This window comes from Carcharodon carcharias, chromosome 34, assembly GCF_017639515.1.
Source record: "Carcharodon carcharias isolate sCarCar2 chromosome 34, sCarCar2.pri, whole genome shotgun sequence".
Lineage (NCBI taxonomy): Eukaryota > Metazoa > Chordata > Chondrichthyes > Lamniformes > Lamnidae > Carcharodon > Carcharodon carcharias.
The window spans coordinates 22,805,333-22,823,992 of NC_054500.1; the positions used below are offsets into that span (position 1 = coordinate 22,805,333).

The following is an 18,660-nucleotide window of genomic DNA, read 5'->3' on the forward strand; positions in this document are numbered from 1 at the left end:
CAGAGGGAATGGCCCCTCTTGGGATGCTGAAAGGGGAGGGGATTGAGCATTTGTTGGTGATGGAAATGGTGGAGGATGATCCACTGAATTCAGAGACCGGTGGGGTTGAAGTCAAGGACAAGAGGAATCCCAATGTGTCTCTGGGAGGGACGGGGAAAGGGTGAGAGCAGCATGTGCAGGACACGGTCGAGGGCTCTATCAACCATGGTGGAGGAGAATCCGCGATTGAGGGAAAAAAGGAAAATATTGGAAGCACTGGAAAATTGCATCATCAGAACAGAGGCGAGAGTCAGCAAACTTGGGAGAATGAAGGAGTCACTACAGGATAGGGGCTAGAAGGAAGCGTAGTCAAGGAATCACCAACTCTGGTGAAAGGTCAGTCATGAACTTTGTTTCTCATCCCACATAAGCTGCTAGCCTGTTGAGTATTTCCAGTATTTGATGTTTTTATTTAGATTTTACAAGGAATGAATCACCTGCACTGCCGAGATACCTATCAACTCAATACTGGTCATGACCCATTTGACAAATGGTGCAATGCTGTATAAAAAAAAAATAAGAAAGAAAGAAAGGGTGGGAGAGGATATATTGGTATTTGTGTGGAATTCTAAATAGTGAATGGTTATAAATTCTATTTGTTGCCATTTTAGCTGCTGCAAATATTCAGCAAGAATAGATAATGATCCATCAACCTGTTCAATACAATGCTTTATCTAAAAACAGAACAAAACAACCCATGAAATATTACATCATGAAAGTCTGTTATCACACCAATAAACAAGATATTCAAATTAATTTTCCTAATCCGTTGCTATTAAAATGTAGGTTTACAACTTGAGTGCGGTTGGCCTGGTACATTGTGTTCTGGAGTGACATGGGATGTTTTACGAAACAATAGCACCCACAGCGCTTGGGTATAGTCTGTTAAACCATGATTAAAAATTTTTTTCCCATTAGGTCAGGGAATGGAGGACAAGCACAAAGATTATCGCCCTTCAGCATGAAAATGGGAGGGGTGTTGAGCTTTGTTACGGGGTGTGTGTTTGGACAATCTTTGTGACATCTCTCAGAAACTAATCACCTTTACAAAATAACAAAATTCCAATGCCCGTTTCAAATGAATTCAGCGATCACTAAAATCTCTGAAACTACAGTTAAATCCGTGGTCATCAATACTTCTCACAAATCATGATGACTTCAGGTTATAGGTACCAGATTACTTACATCATTGAAGAAGATGTATGACCAAAAGCTGTCGATTTTTCTTTTGGAGTCTACTGTAATTTTTTTTTTGCCAGGTCCAATTATCAGATGTCATCTAAGGCAAGATCAATTTCAATATTTATAAAAAAACCCCCAGAATTTGGTTGCCTGGTTGAGTTAAGAACTTTCCATCCCTCTTTGAGATGCAAATCAAAAACTGGGCAGGAAGGCAGATTTGGCATTGGTGCGTCACAAACTGCAGGGAGCAAAGTGCGTAACTCGAAAATTACAAACAAAAACAAGATTAATCAGGAAAAAGTTGATGTCAAACTTGGATTTTGAAAAGCTGGAAGACCAAAGAGAATTGTGGAAGGAGCTGAATAAAGTAAGGAGCTGTAGTGTCGAGTTATTGGGAAATAATGAGCTGGGGAGCAGACAGAGTACGGGACAGATGAAAAACAAAAGGGGACATAAACTTGTGTGTGCCTGCAGAGATGAGGAAGTGTTGGAGCAACAACACTGCTCAATGCAAATAGTAACAAAACAATAGAGAACTGTCCAATGTCTCAGAGAACTAAGTGACTGTGGTAAGATCATTGTTCACTGGAAATGGAGTTCACGTGAATTGAATGCTGGTTTTCATAGTAAAATCCGATAGAAAGGCAGAACACCATCTCCAAAACAGGTAAAATCCCAAACAATAAAAGTGAATGTGACTAATTCATTCACCATAACTAGCTGTCCTAATTACAGGAAGGAGTCTTATAGTAGTCACTGCATATTAATTATAGCCAAAACTACTAACTTTCTATTTCAAAAAATTCAGAATACCTGCAAAGAATTCTGTGACTCCATGTAATAGAAGTAGAAATGGTACCATAATCAACATTGCACCTATAATATACATTTTTTTTGGAAATGCGAGAATCAAATTCGTGAGCCTGTTGACTCCTTCTACAACTGATAACCCAAGCTTTGGCAGGGCTTGAATAGGGAAAGATTGATTGGAATTCATTTGAATAGTTAATTATTTTTAAAAAAGAATTATCAAACCTGTTTACAGCAGACACTAACTGTTCAGAAAATTTCTACACCATCAGGTAGTTATCTGCTAGATAAATAATAGTAAACAAGACTTTGCGATCAGAGTGTGAAGTTCAGTTTTCAGCATATCCATTTGAAGAATTGTTTTGCACCAATGACCAGATATTAAAAAAAAAATCCTACATAAACTCAATTCATTCTCGGGTTGAAAAGGCATGTTGGGCATTACTCAGGGGGAAAAGAAAACAGAGCCCTTAAACGTTAGTAACATGAAGGAAGAGCAAGTGTGTTTTTATGTACCCGAAGCTTGCTTTGTCATCCTTGTTTTTTCCTCTCTGCTCGGATGCAAGTTCTTCCTTTCTCAAACGTCTGCGGTTTCATCAAGACACGACGACTGTGCAGATCAGCCAATCAAGCTCAGCCACAGATCACAAGATATGTGGCTTTAGGTGCCGAGCACTTTGAAAGTAGTATTTTTAAAAAGCTGTGGTCAGGATTTAGTCATTTGAAAACACACCTCGTTTACAAACTATTTCCCTCTCCAGTGGAATTCAAAAATATTCAAAAGAAATCGCTAATCAGTTGCACGATAAATAATAGAACTCACTATCTAAGCACTGCCACTAGTTTCATTCCCAGTACATGTAAATATGCTGATCACTGGGAGTGGTTTTTATCAGGAATGTGTTTCTTTGGATGTCTAAGTACAAGCTGACCTGGAGATGTCAGTTGTGGCTCAGTGGGTTGCACTCTCACCTCAGTCAGAAGGTCGTGGCTCAAGTCCCACTTCAGAGCACAGAATATAGCTTGACACTTCCAGTGCAATGCTGCAGGACTGCTGCACTGTTACAGGTATTTTGTTGGACAAGACATTAAATGGAGGCCCAGTCTTGTCTCCCAGTTGGCACTATTTGAAGAGCAGGGGCATTCTCCCCAGCTCCCTGGGGCCAATATTAATCCCTCAAATCAATATCACCAAAAAATGCTTTCATTGCTGTTTGTTGGACCTTGCTGTGTGCAAATTGGCTGTTGTGTTTCCTACATCACAGCAGTGACTAGGCTTCAAAAGGTTGGCTGTCAAATACTTTGGATGTCCTGAGGTTGTGAAAGGTACAAGTCTTTCCCATTTTTCTCATAAAACTTCCACTCCTGATACACTTGGAATGTTTTCCAAGATCTTGTTAATGCCTCTCAGGCTTTACGCCTCTTCCCCCTACCCCCAGGCAGTTTTCCTTATACTTTCAGGCTACATCACAATATTCACCACTCTCCAAATGCTGGCAAGAAAACCATTCCCAGGGTTGCCAATGACATCAGTAACCAGCTAGAGAATTCTTCAGTTCAGCTTGGATTGAATCAATTAGATTTTTAAGCTGAAATTGTTGTTTTTCCCCTGTGCTAATTTTTTTCCCACTTAATCTACTTGTATACTGTATTGGACCTGCCCTCTTGCCATTCAAGGATCATGTAGCTAGCAGCAACTCTAAAGTTAAACGTAGTGGATTTCCTAAGATTATCACTGAAAAACGCAAATGAGAAAGCGTCTTTCAGTGATTAGTAGTTTACTTTGATGTTTCCACTGACTGTGCAGGCCCACAATGTGACTGCTTGCAGCAAAGCCCAACATAAATATACTTTTAGCGGGTTTATGACATGGTGAATAAGGGGTGGTGAAGGGGGAAAGGGCTGCTCCCCCATGAAGAATCAATTGGGCAAAGGGTGCAGCTAGTTTGAAGTGGCACTCGAAAGTTGTGGAACTAACAGCTACATCTAGTAACTGATGGTTCTCATGGTGCAAGAAAAGACTTCAAGCACCAAATGACGAGCTTCCATTAAAAGAAACCGGTGCAGGAGTAGGACACATGGCCCCTAGAACCAGCTCTGCTATTCAACAAGATGATGGCTGATCATCTACCTCAACTCTATGTTTGCACCCTGATCCTGTTCAAACATGGAAACACCACACCAATGCTGTAAATTTTGAATTGGAGCTAGTTCCTGGTTTAAAAGATCAAAACATGATTGTGCAACTGTCTTGTAACTTGCTCGTGGCTCTGTGTTGCTACATACAGGTGTGTGCGTGTGCGTGTGTTTGCATATGTGCGTGTGCGTGTGTTTGCATATGTGCGTGTGCGTGTGTTTGCATATGTGCGTGTGCGTGTGTTTGCATATGTGCGTGTGCGTGTGTTTGCATATGTGCGTGTGCGTGTGTTTGCATATGTGCGTGTGCGTGTGTTTGCATATGTGCGTGTGCGTGTGTTTGCATATGTGCGTGTGCGTGTGTTTGCATATGTGCGTGTGCGTGTGTTTGCATATGTGCGTGTGCGTGTGTTTGCATATGTGCGTGTGCGTGTGTTTGCATATGTGCGTGTGCGTGTGTTTGCATATGTGCGTGTGCGTGTGTTTGCATATGTGCGTGTGCGTGTGTTTGCATATGTGCGTGTGCGTGTGTTTGCATATGTGCGTGTGCGTGTGTTTGCATATGTGCGTGTGCGTGTGTTTGCATATGTGCGTGTGCGTGTGTTTGCATATGTGCGTGTGCGTGTGTTTGCATATGTGCGTGTGCGTGTGTTTGCATATGTGCGTGTGCGTGTGTTTGCATATGTGCGTGTGCGTGTGTTTGCATATGTGCGTGTGCGTGTGTTTGCATATGTGCGTGTGCGTGTGTTTGCATATGTGCGTGTGCGTGTGTTTGCATATGTGCGTGTGCGTGTGTTTGCATATGTGCGTGTGCGTGTGTTTGCATATGTGCGTGTGCGTGTGTTTGCATATGTGCGTGTGCGTGTGTTTGCATATGTGCGTGTGCGTGTGTTTGCATATGTGCGTGTGCGTGTGTTTGCATATGTGCGTGTGCGTGTGTTTGCATATGTGCGTGTGCGTGTGTTTGCATATGTGCGTGTGCGTGTGTTTGCATATGTGCGTGTGCGTGTGTTTGCATATGTGCGTGTGCGTGTGTTTGCATATGTGCGTGTGCGTGTGTTTGCATATGTGCGTGTGCGTGTGTTTGCATATGTGCGTGTGCGTGTGTTTGCATATGTGCGTGTGCGTGTGTTTGCATATGTGCGTGTGCGTGTGTTTGCATATGTGCGTGTGCGTGTTTGCATATGTGCGTGTGCGTGTTTGCATATGTGCGTGTGCGTGTTTGCATATGTGCGTGTGCGTGTTTGCATATGTGCGTGTGCGTGTTTGCATATGTGCGTGTGCGTGTTTGCATATGTGCGTGTGCGTGTTTGCATATGTGCGTGTGCGTGTTTGCATATGTGCGTGTGCGTGTTTGCATATGTGCGTGTGCGTGTTTGCATATGTGCGTGTGCGTGTTTGCATATGTGCGTGTGCGTGTTTGCATATGTGCGTGTGCGTGTTTGCATATGTGCGTGTGCGTGTTTGCATATGTGCGTGTGCGTGTTTGCATATGTGCGTGTGCGTGTTTGCGTATGTGCGTGTGCGTGTTTGCGTATGTGCGTGTGCGTGTTTGCGTATGTGCGTGTGCGTGTTTGCGTATGTGCGTGTGCGTGTTTGCGTATGTGCGTGTGCGTGTTTGCGTATGTGCGTGTGCGTGTTTGCGTATGTGCGTGTGCGTGTTTGCGTATGTGCGTGTGCGTGTTTGCGTATGTGCGTGTGCGTGTTTGCGTATGTGCGTGTGCGTGTTTGCGTGTGTGCGTGTGCGTGTTTGCGTGTGCGCGTGTGCGTGTTTGCGTGTGCGCGTGTGCGTGTTTGCGTGTGCGCGTTTGCGTGTGCGTGTGCGCATGTTTGCGTGTGCGTGTTTGCATATGTGCGTGTGCGTGTTTGCATATGTGCGTGTGCGTGTTTGCATATGTGCGTGTGCGTGTTTGCATATGTGCGTGTGTGTGTTTGCATATGTGCGTGTGTGTGTTTGCATATGTGCGTGTGTGTGTTTGCATATGTGCGTGTGTGTGTTTGCATATGTGCGTGTGTGTGTTTGCATATGTGCGTGTGTGTGTTTGCATATGTGCGTGTGTGTGTTTGCATATGTGCGTGTGTGTGTTTGCATATGTGCGTGTGTGTGTTTGCATATGTGCGTGTGTGTGTTTGCATATGTGCGTGTGTGTGTTTGCATATGTGCGTGTGTGTGTTTGCATATGTGCGTGTGTGTGTTTGCATATGTGCGTGTGTGTGTTTGCATATGTGCGTGTGTGTGTTTGCATATGTGCGTGTGTGTGTTTGCATATGTGCGTGTGTGTGTTTGCATATGTGCGTGTGTGTGTTTGCATATGTGCGTGTGTGTGTTTGCATATGTGCGTGTGTTTGCATATGTGCGTGTGTTTGCATATGTGCGTGTGTTTGCATATGTGCGTGTGTTTGCATATGTGCGTGTGTTTGCATATGTGCGTGTGTTTGCATATGTGCGTGTGTTTGCATATGTGCGTGTTTGCATATGTGCGTGTGTTTGCATATGTGCGTGTGTTTGTATATGTGCGTGTGTGTGTTTGTATATGTGCGTGTGTGTTTGTATATGTGCGTGTGTGTGTTTGTATATGTGCGTGTGTGTGTTTGTATATGTGCGTGTGTGTGTTTGTATATGTGCGTGTGTGTGTTTGTATATGTGCGTGTGTGTGTTTGTATATGTGCGTGTGTGTGTTTGTATATGTGCGTGTGTGTGTTTGTATATGTGCGTGTGTGTGTTTGTATATGTGCGTGTGTGTGTTTGTATATGTGCGTGTGTGTATGTATGTATGTGTGTGTGATAATTACAAAAAGTAACAGCACAGAAAGAGTCCGTTTGTCCCAACCGGTCCACAGTGGTGTTTATGTCCCACACAAGCCTCCTCCAATCCCTCTTCATGTAATAATATCCTTCTATTCCTTTCTTCCTCATTTGCTTCTCTAGCTTTCCCTTGAATGGATGTGTTATTCGCCTCAAATACTCCTCACCACCTCCCCCCGCAAATCTCTAACCACATTCAGCCCTTCAAACCTTAGGGGTCTCTGTGCTCCTTTTTAAAAATGCTTCTTAAAAGCCTCTCATTTTGCTTAAGTTTTCGGTCACCTGTCCTGATATCTCCTTCTGTAGCATGGTGTCAAAATACTTATTGTTAATGCTTGTGTTAAGTACCTTAGGATGTTTCACTATGTTAAAGGTGCTATGTAAAGGCAAATTGTTGTGCCTGCGAGTTTCATATTCCCAACACTCTTTGGGTAAAGAAATTTTTCCTGAATTCCCCATTTGATTTATTAGTGGCCATCTTATATTTATGCTTCCTTTCTCCTCCACAAGTATCTTCTCCACGTCTACCCAACCAAGCCCTAACAAAAATCGTAAAGAACTTTATAAACTCACCCTTCAATCTTCCCTTTTCTGGAGGATAAAAAGAGCCCCAGCTCATTTATTTGTTCCCAATAGACATAACCTCTCAGTTTTGGTATCATCCTAGTAAATCTTATCTGCACATTTTCCAGCACCACCTCATCCTTTTCATAATATGGAGCCCAGCACTATTCACAGTATCTCCAAGTGTGGTACAACCAAGATGCTATACAAGTTTAGCAGAACTTTTCTGCTCTTCAATTCTATCCCTCTAGAAATGAACCCCAGTGTTCTTACCTGCTTTTTTTTTCAAAAAATTGACTTTTTTTCAAATAAATGCTTTGCTAATTTTAGTGATGAAAATCTGTATCTCCAGATTCTTCTGTCCTTCTACAAGATGCAGATACTCATTTTCCAATGACTATAAGACCATAAGATTGTAGGAGCAGAAGTAGGCCATTCGGCCCATCGAGTCTGCTCTGCCATTCAATGAGATCATGGCTGATCTGAGAATCCTCAACTCCACTTTCCTGCCTTTTCCCCATAACCCTTGATTCCCTTAAATTAAATTGATTAAAATCTGTCTATCTTAGTCCTGAATATAGTTAACGACTCAGCTTCTACAGCCCTCTGCGGTAAAGAATTCCACAGATTAACTACCCTCAGGGAAGAAATTTCTCCTCATCTCTGTTTTAAATGGCTATGAGACTCCCTTATTGTTCCTACTGCACCACACTTAGTTTGGAGTTTATTTGGAATTCTGGAAACTTCAGTACTTGCCGATACACAGGGTAAATCTAAAGCTATTTTTGGAGAAGTATGAACTGTTGACACGGCTCTGCTGTTGCAGACAACTTCTCAGTATTACCACCCCCCATCTGCAACCCCCTCCCCCTACCGCCATCCTCTCTCTCTCTCTCTCTCTGTCAGCAGTTACAAGATTAGGAGTTTAGGAGTTTGTGTATTCCCTGCAATAACAGTAATACATTTCAGGATTGTTGACAAAGCGTGCTTTCATGGGACTAACCCAGCTGCTTTCAAAAAGGTCCCTCAGCCCCGTGCATTCACGTGTCATTTGAGACTGGGATTTAAATCTGCAATTTGACAACAATGCACTATATCCAAACAGTGATGGAATTTTCAATGTTGTTTCATTCGCGGACTGAGCTCCCTAAAAGGGTCAGTACATAAATGCATCACACGTTGTTTGTATACCAAGCTGCACGTGACGGACGACAAGAGATTACTTTTATACTTTCATTCATCAAAGCAGATTACTTTAAGATCTCATTAAACCATAGGGAGATTTAACTACCCCCAGACTCAAATGTGGGGGGGGTGGAAGTATATTCATCCACGTCAGAATCTCTGCTCTGTGCTAAATAGTTCCAAGTTTTTGTTTACTGCTTTGAAAGCTGCTTCTTCCACAGCTCTTCACTTTGCTCAACAAATCACAGGAACAGGAGGCTGCTCAGCCCCTCGAGCATGCTCCACCATTCAATTAGATCACTGCTGATCCAATTGCCTTTTCTGGATCTGAAGCAGTAATCATACACTCCTTCAAAGCTACATCCCCCAAATCCTTACAGGTTTCCAGAACAGATCACTAGATACTAACTAATTACCTCTCTCTAACCAATGGGCACAAAAACCAACTGAAGCACACATACCATGGCTCAGCTGAACCAAGTTAATTTAGCGCAGAGTGGAGACAGAACACGCGGCCTTTCTGGTCTGTGTGGCAATAGCTAAACTCACTGAGCTACAGGTAGGAGTAACTGGTATGGTACGACATATGACAAATACAATAAATTTCTACACTTACCATGTGAAACATAATTTGTCAAAATTGCCAATTCTGCATACGAATCCCAGTGCACCAAAAATGCCAACATTTGAGTGATACTGGGCAATGTAGACTAAATTGCACAAACCTCAGCAGCAGCAAGACTGGTGATGAACTATGAAATGAAATCATGAAACTGAACGAATTAATTTCACAACCCTACATGTTACAAAACATGCTGTATACATTAAAGATCAAGGATACATGTAAACAATACCTGTTGACACAATTTCATTAATTAAAAGGAAGAACTCATCTCTATAGCCATTGTAAAAAAAAGATGATTTCACCCCATGAGGGTTTTACTGCACTGAAATAAAAAAATGATATTAAGATTACTCAAATGCAGTGAACCAGTGGTAGGTTACATACATTCCCTGCCAATATACGAAGATGAAAATGACCTTTAGTGCCGATTCCACACCACTTGTGAAATGACACAAGGTCAGATGATTCCAGTTTATTTTTGCATTCTTTGGTTTTAAACATATTTCAAATTTAATGGTCATAAAAAGCTTTCTGGCACCACACACAGCATGGTTAAACTATCTGCATTGCAAATAGGTTAAGAACTTTTAAAGCACACCGCTGTGGTGTCAGACTGCTGCCAACATTAAATCTTGGGATGAATCATGACTGAAGTAGCATTAATGAAAACAGAAGGTGCTGGAAAAACTCAGGTCTGGCAGCATCTGTGGAGAGAGAAACAGAGTTAACATTTCGAGCTGAATATGACTCTTCTTCAGAATTCTTTGACATCAATTCCCCACCCCCCCACCCCACATGTTGCCTATTTTCCATATATTTGTGAAAAATCTTTGGTTGAAAGTGCTATTTAAATGTAAGCTGTTATCTGGTGACAGTAACACTAAGTGAAGCTCACAGTGGGAGCAGTGGATGAAAAAAAAGATTCCTTCTGGATTCTCCAGCTGCAACATCAGAAGAAATGCAATGTTGGAAGCAGGACAATAATTTGACCCTTTGCATTGAACCCAATTCCCTGCCCTATGGGTGAAATTAGAACGCACTATTGAGTGTATGCTCTAGAAGCTCTTCACTCAATTCTGCACTTATTTTGTTGCAATGTATACAGGCATTCGGCACACAAAGGGTTAAATGGTAACATCATGGAACAATGGCAAGTGCCAGAAAGTTCTCTTTAGATGCCAATCACAATTTCTCTGCCCCATCAGCTTCCTTATTACATCACCAACCCTAGCCTAGCTTCCTGCAGGCTGCTTGCTGGCTGTGCACATCAACCTTGAAGCTGTTAGCTGTAACACCCACGGCTTTTTCCACAGGGCAGCTTCCACACAGCAGTGTGTAATTCATTATTATTCACCCGATACTGTTAATAATAGTGCTGATGTTATCAGCGTAGCTGTCACCAGTGCTTCATATGCTCTCAGTTAACAAAAAGTTAGCAAATCAACCATGTCTCATTGTTAAAGTTTATACTAGCCTGTCACAGTAAAACTCAGATACTTTGGGACTTCCAAATACCATGCATTGGACTGGAGATTTTACATTGGAAAATAAATTAACCTACACTCTATTGCACTGCCACACCCCACCCACCCACACCCCAACCCAACACCAATGCGCTCTTTTGTTTCCTGATGTCCCCCCAAAAAGGCGATTCCTTACTAGGGTACAGTTCCATGATGGTCATCTGTCCTCAGATACTTCAACCAGTTGGCCATAGCTTCATGTGCCTCAAAATCATCAATAAAAGAGACTTGCATGAATGGGAGCTGGAGCTGGTCATTTGGCCCTTTCGAGCCTGCTCCAACATTCAACAAAATCATGGCTGATCTTCTCCCTCAGCTCCACCTTCCTGCACTATCCCCATATCCCTCAACTCCCATAGTACCCAAAAACATCAATCTACCTCTCTCTTGAATATACTCAATGACTTTTTAGGGCCTTTCACAATTTCAGGATGTTCCAAAATGGGAAACGCAGTAGCCAATTTCTGTACAGCAAGTTTCCACATATAGCAATGAAATAAACAATCAGAAGATCTGTTTTTAGTCATGATTGGGGAATAAATTTTGACAAAATACTGGGGAGAAACGCCCTGTTCTTCCTTGGATAATGCAATGGGATCTTCTACATCTTATAGGAATTAAGGAATCCTCCTGTCCTGAAGGCAGTGACTCATGCTTGTGTTCAGTAACTTGCTCATTCTTCATGCGACCCTAGACTGCAAGGGTCAGTGGGCTAATCGTTTAGAAAGGGCACCACAACGAACCCTGTTTCTGTCATCATTTGCCATGCACTTTCTAGTCAAGGTCACTGGGTTGCAATTAGTCCTGGGCCATGAAGAGCAATTTGCTGACCTGACTAAAGATCAGCAAACTCAGCATAGGCCAAGAGTCAAACCTTCCATCTTCTAGTCTTCATGGCTCAACGCTACACTGGTGTCGCAACTTTAAAAAAAATTACAATAACCACTTTCTCAAATTATAATCCAGAAACATAACCTACATTGTTAATGCCTTCCTCTTAAAAGAAGCTATTTAGAAGTTGTCTTTGTAGCATGCCCTCGTGCTTACAGTTTCTGCACAGCTTGTAAAGAAGTGTTTGTAGTAGTATTCTGTACGAATATACAGACAAGAGAGGAGGCTATCAATACGAGTCTTGCCTATGTGGCTTGGCCCAAAGCCATTATTTTTGCTTCTGTCCACATCATGACACGGGTCTCTTTCAATATCGGTCCATCTGGTCTTTTGTACTCCTACCCCTCTCCTCGATCCTGGCTGGTTCTCTGGCCCACATGTCTGGGCAAGTACCCTTGTGACAGCCTGATGCGCCTGAACCATTGTTAAGTCTCTTTATTCAGTCAGGATGCTGGCAATAAGACCACTTGGAAAATACTAGAGCCTGATGGATGACTGAACACTTTGTGCAATGGCGGCACATACAATGCTTCAGATCAATATACTTGATACATTTAAATCATTAGCAATTTTATTTAGATTCATTTTTTGAACAATGGCTCAAACAGAGGAACCGGACAGAGTAGGCACTGAGGATGTTTCCCCTCAGTGGGGGTGCGAGGAATCTAGAAATGGGGGAACAGCTCCAAAGTAAGGAGTTTTCTATTTACGATGAAGATGAGGATCTTCACTATCCGAGAGAGCCGAGGCTGTGTTATTGATTATATTCAAGGTCGAGTTAGACAGATTTTTTAATCAACAAGGGTGTCAAGGGTTATGGAGGACAGGCAGGGAAATGGAGTTAAGGCCACAATTAGATTAGCCATGAATTTATTGAATGGGGGAGCAGCTGCAGAGGGCCAAATGGCTTATATTTCTTATGTTCTTACTATATTTCTCAAAAGACGCGAAAGAAAAAAGCAACTTCAGTCAACTAAATGCAACTCTGCGATAACCACATGGAATACTATGTGCGTGGTGGAGCAGGCCATCCGACTCTTGAATCAGTGGAAGTTATTAAGGGTACATACTCGAGCAAAGTGCACTGACCATCGCACCAAATATCACAATAAGGAAGGCAGCTGTGTAAACTCAACAAATAATTTAAAAAACACCCAAAGTCTTGTTAAATGCTGTTTTGGTAAAACTTCAGTGGCCTTTTATTTTTAGCACAGGTGGTGTTTTGGTGAGTTGCTTTGGAGGGGTTTAGAAGTATTTGTATGAGAGGAAGCAGTGATGTTTTGCTGAAGCAGGTGGGATAGTGGGATTGCAGCCTGCAGCCTCTGAGCAGCTGAGTAACCAAGCAGCACGGACAATGGAAATACTAAACATTGCAGCAGGAAGCTGGGCTTCAGTTATTTATGGTGGGTTCTTAAGAGCCAGATTGAAAATAAGGCAGGACATTTTGAACAAAATATTGTTAAAAAATACTTTGCTACAAATATTTGACGAGAAGAAATTAGGGAAAGACAGATGCAGAACAGTGCCTCTATAGAACCAAATAAGTTTACTGTGTAGAATGTGATCATTCATCCCATTGGATTGAATGTTGGCCCTTTGCTGGAATAATCTCAAAGTAATCTTACTCTCTCCCCATAGCCTTGAGACCTCCTTTGCTTCAAATGTTTTAATTAATTTTCCCATAACGACCCATTGGTTTGTCTCAACCTGAACCACTTCCTGTGACAAAGCACTTCATGCTCTAACCTTCTGCATATGAAAAATTCTCTTAGCCTCTCTCCACATTCTTAAGCATACAATCTAGTTTTAAATGATTGCACAGATAACATCTCAGATCCTGCTAAGTTTTGTCTGTTTGACACTTTTTTGCCCAATGGGTTTCACAAGTGCTGGCACTTGGCATATTCAGTTTGTCTCAAATTCCATACAGAAAATATAGCTACACACTGTCTGCAATCACTTGGTTATAAAACATGGTTAGCCAGTATTAGCAGCTCTTCTGGGGATATTTCCGACATTGCAAAATTACTTCCCAGGCTGTGAAGTGATTTGGAATGCCCCAGCGAAATGAGAAACACTATCAATCCAAGGTCTTTCTTTGTGGGTCCCAGGAATACGGGCTAAAAGATGCCAAATGTTGTGAGTTAATCCTTTTGGGTGGTGTTGGCTGCCAGCACCACTGCTGTACTAACCATGGGATGCTCTGATTCACCGACAGTTAGGTGTTGATGCTGCACGATCACCTCCCCTGCACAGCTAAACTGAAGGACAATCTGTTTAGATGTCAGGAAATGATTTCACCTGAAAACCAGCACCCTGTGGAATAAACTAAAGAGACTCATTGCGTACAGCGTCACCGGAGGTTTAAGACGTAACATGACAAATTCTGAGGAGGAGAGGATATTTCCAGCTGTTAGTTATCTGTGATTGTGATGAGTCATGAGTAACTATAGACTCTAGCAGCTTTGTTTCATTGAATTAGAGGAATCCTGCCATTTTTGTTAAACCTCTTCTAAAAGACCGTATTGTGGGTATGTCAAGTGGCACCTCTGGTTGGATAGAGTGAATTTGATGGTATTTTCTCACCCTTCTCGCTCATGATTGTCATGTGATGCAAAAGTGACTGCACAACTCCAGACTGTTCCTAATAGGACTCAACTGGAAGCCATGCTCATTCCATCCGAGTTCCATTTCACATCAAGTACAACTCAAGGAATGGTACTGACACAGGTTTAGGAGATCCAGTAGATATCCCAGCACAGAGCCCTGCACACCTTCACTCAATGGAACTAATGCACAACTTGCAGTATAAATGGAGTGCTACCAGCTGCAATCTGCTGACTGCCAACCTGCCATCAGCCTCAACATTTAACTACAACATGGAAAATGGTCACTTGGCCGAAGTCCACGTTGCTGTATCTTCCACATGAAGACCAGTCCTCACCCACTACTTGCAAATCCTTTCTTCTCCCCCTCCAACCACCCATCTAACCTGTTAAACATTCACTGCTTAAATAATCTGTGCTTCAATCACAAATGGCAGCAATACCTTCCACAACCTCATAACCCTTTGTGCAAAAGAGAAAAAAGTTCCCCTGCTCTTTGTTTCAAGTCTTACACTTAACCAACACAGAGCTCACCCTTCGAGAAATAAGGCAACAACTTCCAATTGAAAGTAAACGCAGAATTTCAGGTCATTAACAGTGGATGTGTCTTTCTGTTCATTCTAGAAGCCACAAACTGAGAGTGAGAGTGAGAGTGAGCGTGAGCGAGAGGAGAAAAAGCAGTAGACTGAAATTATATTGCATTCTATGACATTAGCTGGGTCACTTTGCCAGTTAAACTATATTACAATCACGCAGCATCAATTGCCTTGAGACAAGGTCAAAAAATATCTTTGTTTTCAATGGGCAGCAATGTGAGTAACGGCAGAATTACCAACTATGTAAGCTCAATGTTCAACTCCTTTTCCTGGTTACTCTGGATAGAATTATCCAGCAGTTAAGGGAACTGGTGATCATTGATGTACTAAGCGAGTCAGAGGTATTAGCCTTTTAAACTCAGATGGTGTTGAAAATCTACAGCATATTTTCTGCCACTCCTGTCCTGAAGTCACTGATTCTCTTTCTGGGACAGAGTTGTGTAGTAGTGGATGCCTCCGATATCCTTCCCAAGTTTTATTCACATGTGATTCAAGATAGCCTATGTTGGCAGTTGATCTGATTGCAAAGGATGTCACAAAAAAAGACTAATGTTAGTCTAACCCAGGGTCTCACACCTACACCACAAGCAGGGGTCACTGGAGACCAATGCATCCTACAATGATTTCAATCCCATGTTAAGTGGTTGACTCTTCATGACCTGTGAAGCAGATTAGAAAGCCACTGAAGTCGTTAAAAACAAATCACTAGTGAAAAAAAGTACAGCATTGGCAGGGGACCAGCTTCCTCGAAACAAAAAAATCAAAGATGCCCCCACTAGTTTTAGCTGTAGTTTAAGAGCCACAATAAAAGGTACAGGGAGAGCAGAAAGCCCTGCATTACCATGGTCTGTTAATGTACACAGCAGATAAGTTGTTACTTTACCTTGTAGAAGAAAATAATCACTTGGAGTGCGTTTCAGACACATCTTTGCTTTTTCGCTGCTCCAATCCACTTCCAGCGCCTCTTTAAGGTGGCAAAAACTCACTGCCTGTATCAAGAAAAAAACAGGGATGTGAACATCAGCACTCAAGAGAGCATCACCAAATAGAATTTTTTCCAACAATTTCTTATCTGCAATAAAACACAAGAAGGGTTCTTGGTGAACAAGTTGGAAAAAGAGTTGGAAAAGTAACTAGTTCAAAGGACTTCATAACAGGCAGAAGCCATTTAGCCCCTCGAGCCTGTTCCACCAGTGAGGCCATGGCTGACCTGTGGCCTTCCTCCACATACCCACCTTTGCCCCATATCCTGTAATATCTCTGGTTAACAAAAGTCCATCAATCTCAGATTTAAAATTAACAATTGATCTAGAATCAATTGCTGTTTGTGTAGAAGAGTTCCAAACTTCTACCATCCTGAGTGTGTAGAAGTGCTTTCTAACTTCACTCGAAAGGTCTAGATTTAACTCGCAGGCTATGTCAATTATTCCTAGACTCCCCAACAGCAGAAATAGTTTCCCTCGATCTACTCTGATCAGATTTCTTTAATACCTAGTCGACCTTCACTACTGATGCATACCCAACATATTGGCATTTAACATTACTGCACTAGCCAAGAATTAACTGAATGTTACTTTGAGATTTCTCAGCAAGACAACAAAAATTCCTTAATACCTGATCTTACTGATTTCAGTACATTTGGTAAGTTACTAAAGCCCACACTGCATTCATTCACAGTGTTTAACTCAGGTTAAATGCAATGAGGCTGTTTACTGCTGAACTGTGCAGAACAGCCCAGGCCCAGCTGTTACCACAGACATCTTGCTGAAAAAAAGGTGTCATCCAGGTAGAGGAAAGTCAGGATAAACAAGTGAGGCTCTGCCATCAAGGCCTGAAAGAGGGAGATAGTGGAAGGAGGCAGCAAAAGGAATATTATAGGTTGGATTTAATGCAGCCCGCCACAGACGGAAACATGGCAGCATGGGGGAGGCCCCCGTCAGTCTCCTGGCCGTAGTTAAACCCTCCCCTATAAAGTGGGGGGGGCAGGAGGGGCTGATGCCGGACTTCTAGCCGGCGACGGGATGTCAATTAAGCTCATTAATGAACCAACAGACACCTGTTAAACTAGAGCCCACTGTTATTTAGTGGTGGCTCAGGGATTATGGCTCATGGCCTTCCTGCACCCTCGGAAGGTTGCTTAGTGAATCCTGCCCTGGGGTGGGGTGGGGAGTCCCTTATCATCCGGCACTGTGTGCCCAATCGAGGCACCTGGAATCAGCCAACAGAGGCCAGTGAAAGCAACCCCTCCTGTCCTTGCCTCCGACTTCCCCTACCCTGCAACCCCCATCTCATCCTCAATCACTTTTGGCCCAGGGTCCCATGACGATTCTGGGCCTCTGGTGGGTGGGCACTGATGAGCTGCCGGCCTCCGATTGGTCGGCATCTCTCGGCTGGCTGAATTTCTCCAGCCAGGGACTTCAAATTGCGGGAAAAACCTGCCAGCGGCCTCCTACGTGCCTGAAGGGCACTGGATTCAATTGGGCCTGTCCCACGGAACTGAAAAGTGTAAGGTGATACACTTTGGAAGGAGTAATTTGACAAGGAAGTATTCAATGAACGGCATGACACTAGGAAGTTCTGAGGAACAAAAAGACCTTGGCGTGTGTGTCCATGGATCTCTGAAGGCAGAGGGGCATGTAAATGGGGTGGTGAAAAAGGCATATGGGATACTTGCCTTTATCAATCGAGACATAGGTTACAAAAATAGGGAGGTCATGTTGGAGTTGTATAGAACCTTGGTGAGGCCACAGCTGGAGTACTGTGTGTAGTTCTGGTTGCCACAATACAGGATGTGATTGCACTGGAGGGGGTGCAGAGGAGATTCACCAGGATGTTGCCTGGGATGAAACATTTAAGTTATGAAGAGAGGTTGGATAGACTTGGGTTGTTTTCGTTGGAGCAGAGAAGACTGAGGGGCGACCTGATCGAGGTGTACAAGATTATGAGGGGCATGGTCAGGGTGGATAGGGAGCAGCTGTTCCCCTTCGTTGAAGGGTCAGTCACAAGGGGGCATAAGTTCAAGATGAGGGGCAGGAGGTTTAGGGGGGATGTGAGGAAAAGCTTTTTTACCCAGAGGGTGGCGACGGTCTGGAATGCGCTGCCTGGGAGGCTGGTGGAGGCGGGTTGCCTCACATCCTTTAAAAAGTACCTGGATGAGCACTTGGCATGTCAAAACATTCAAGGCTATGGGCCAAGTGCTGGTAAATGGGATTAGGTAGGTAGGTCAGGTGTTTCTCACGTGTCGGTGCAGACTTGATGGGCTGAAGGGCCTCTTCTGCACTCTGATGAGAGATCCCTGCTGGTTCTCCAACAGGTGGTTGAGACCTCAGTTGCCTCAATAAAAACCTGGCCAATGTACTGAAGATGACATTTGGGATATACAGTCCACTTGCAACTATCAAACCCGTATTCACAGTAACAACTCTTAAAAAGGGGATTCACACAAGAAATATCGATCCTAATGTTCAAGCCTGCAATATGCCCGTGTTCAGCTTGGACAGTCATTTCTCCGCAGAACAAGATGGTGCTCAATTGGATTTGGGGTCCCAAATCTTTCAGCTTCCCTTTCAAGGTCATTCTGGAAGTCATGTGCTTGGGATGCATGGGGCAGAACAGTGAAGCTGAAGGTAGCATGAGCTCAAAATTGGCACCATTATTGCTCATGGCAAGTATCTCCAGGAGTGAAAATTGCTGCAAA

The 18,660-nt window shown here is 43.1% G+C and overlaps 1 protein-coding gene across 1 annotated transcript in view; it reads right to left on the reverse strand.

Moving 5' to 3' along the window:
* sae1 (SUMO1 activating enzyme subunit 1) overlaps positions 1–18,660 on the reverse strand; it is a 101,195-nt gene that overhangs the window by 27,575 nt on the left and 54,960 nt on the right. The window contains exon 6 of the mRNA XM_041179365.1: positions 15,847–15,952. Within this exon, the coding sequence (XP_041035299.1) occupies positions 15,847–15,952 (106 nt within the window). The remainder of the gene's footprint in view (positions 1–15,846; positions 15,953–18,660) is intronic.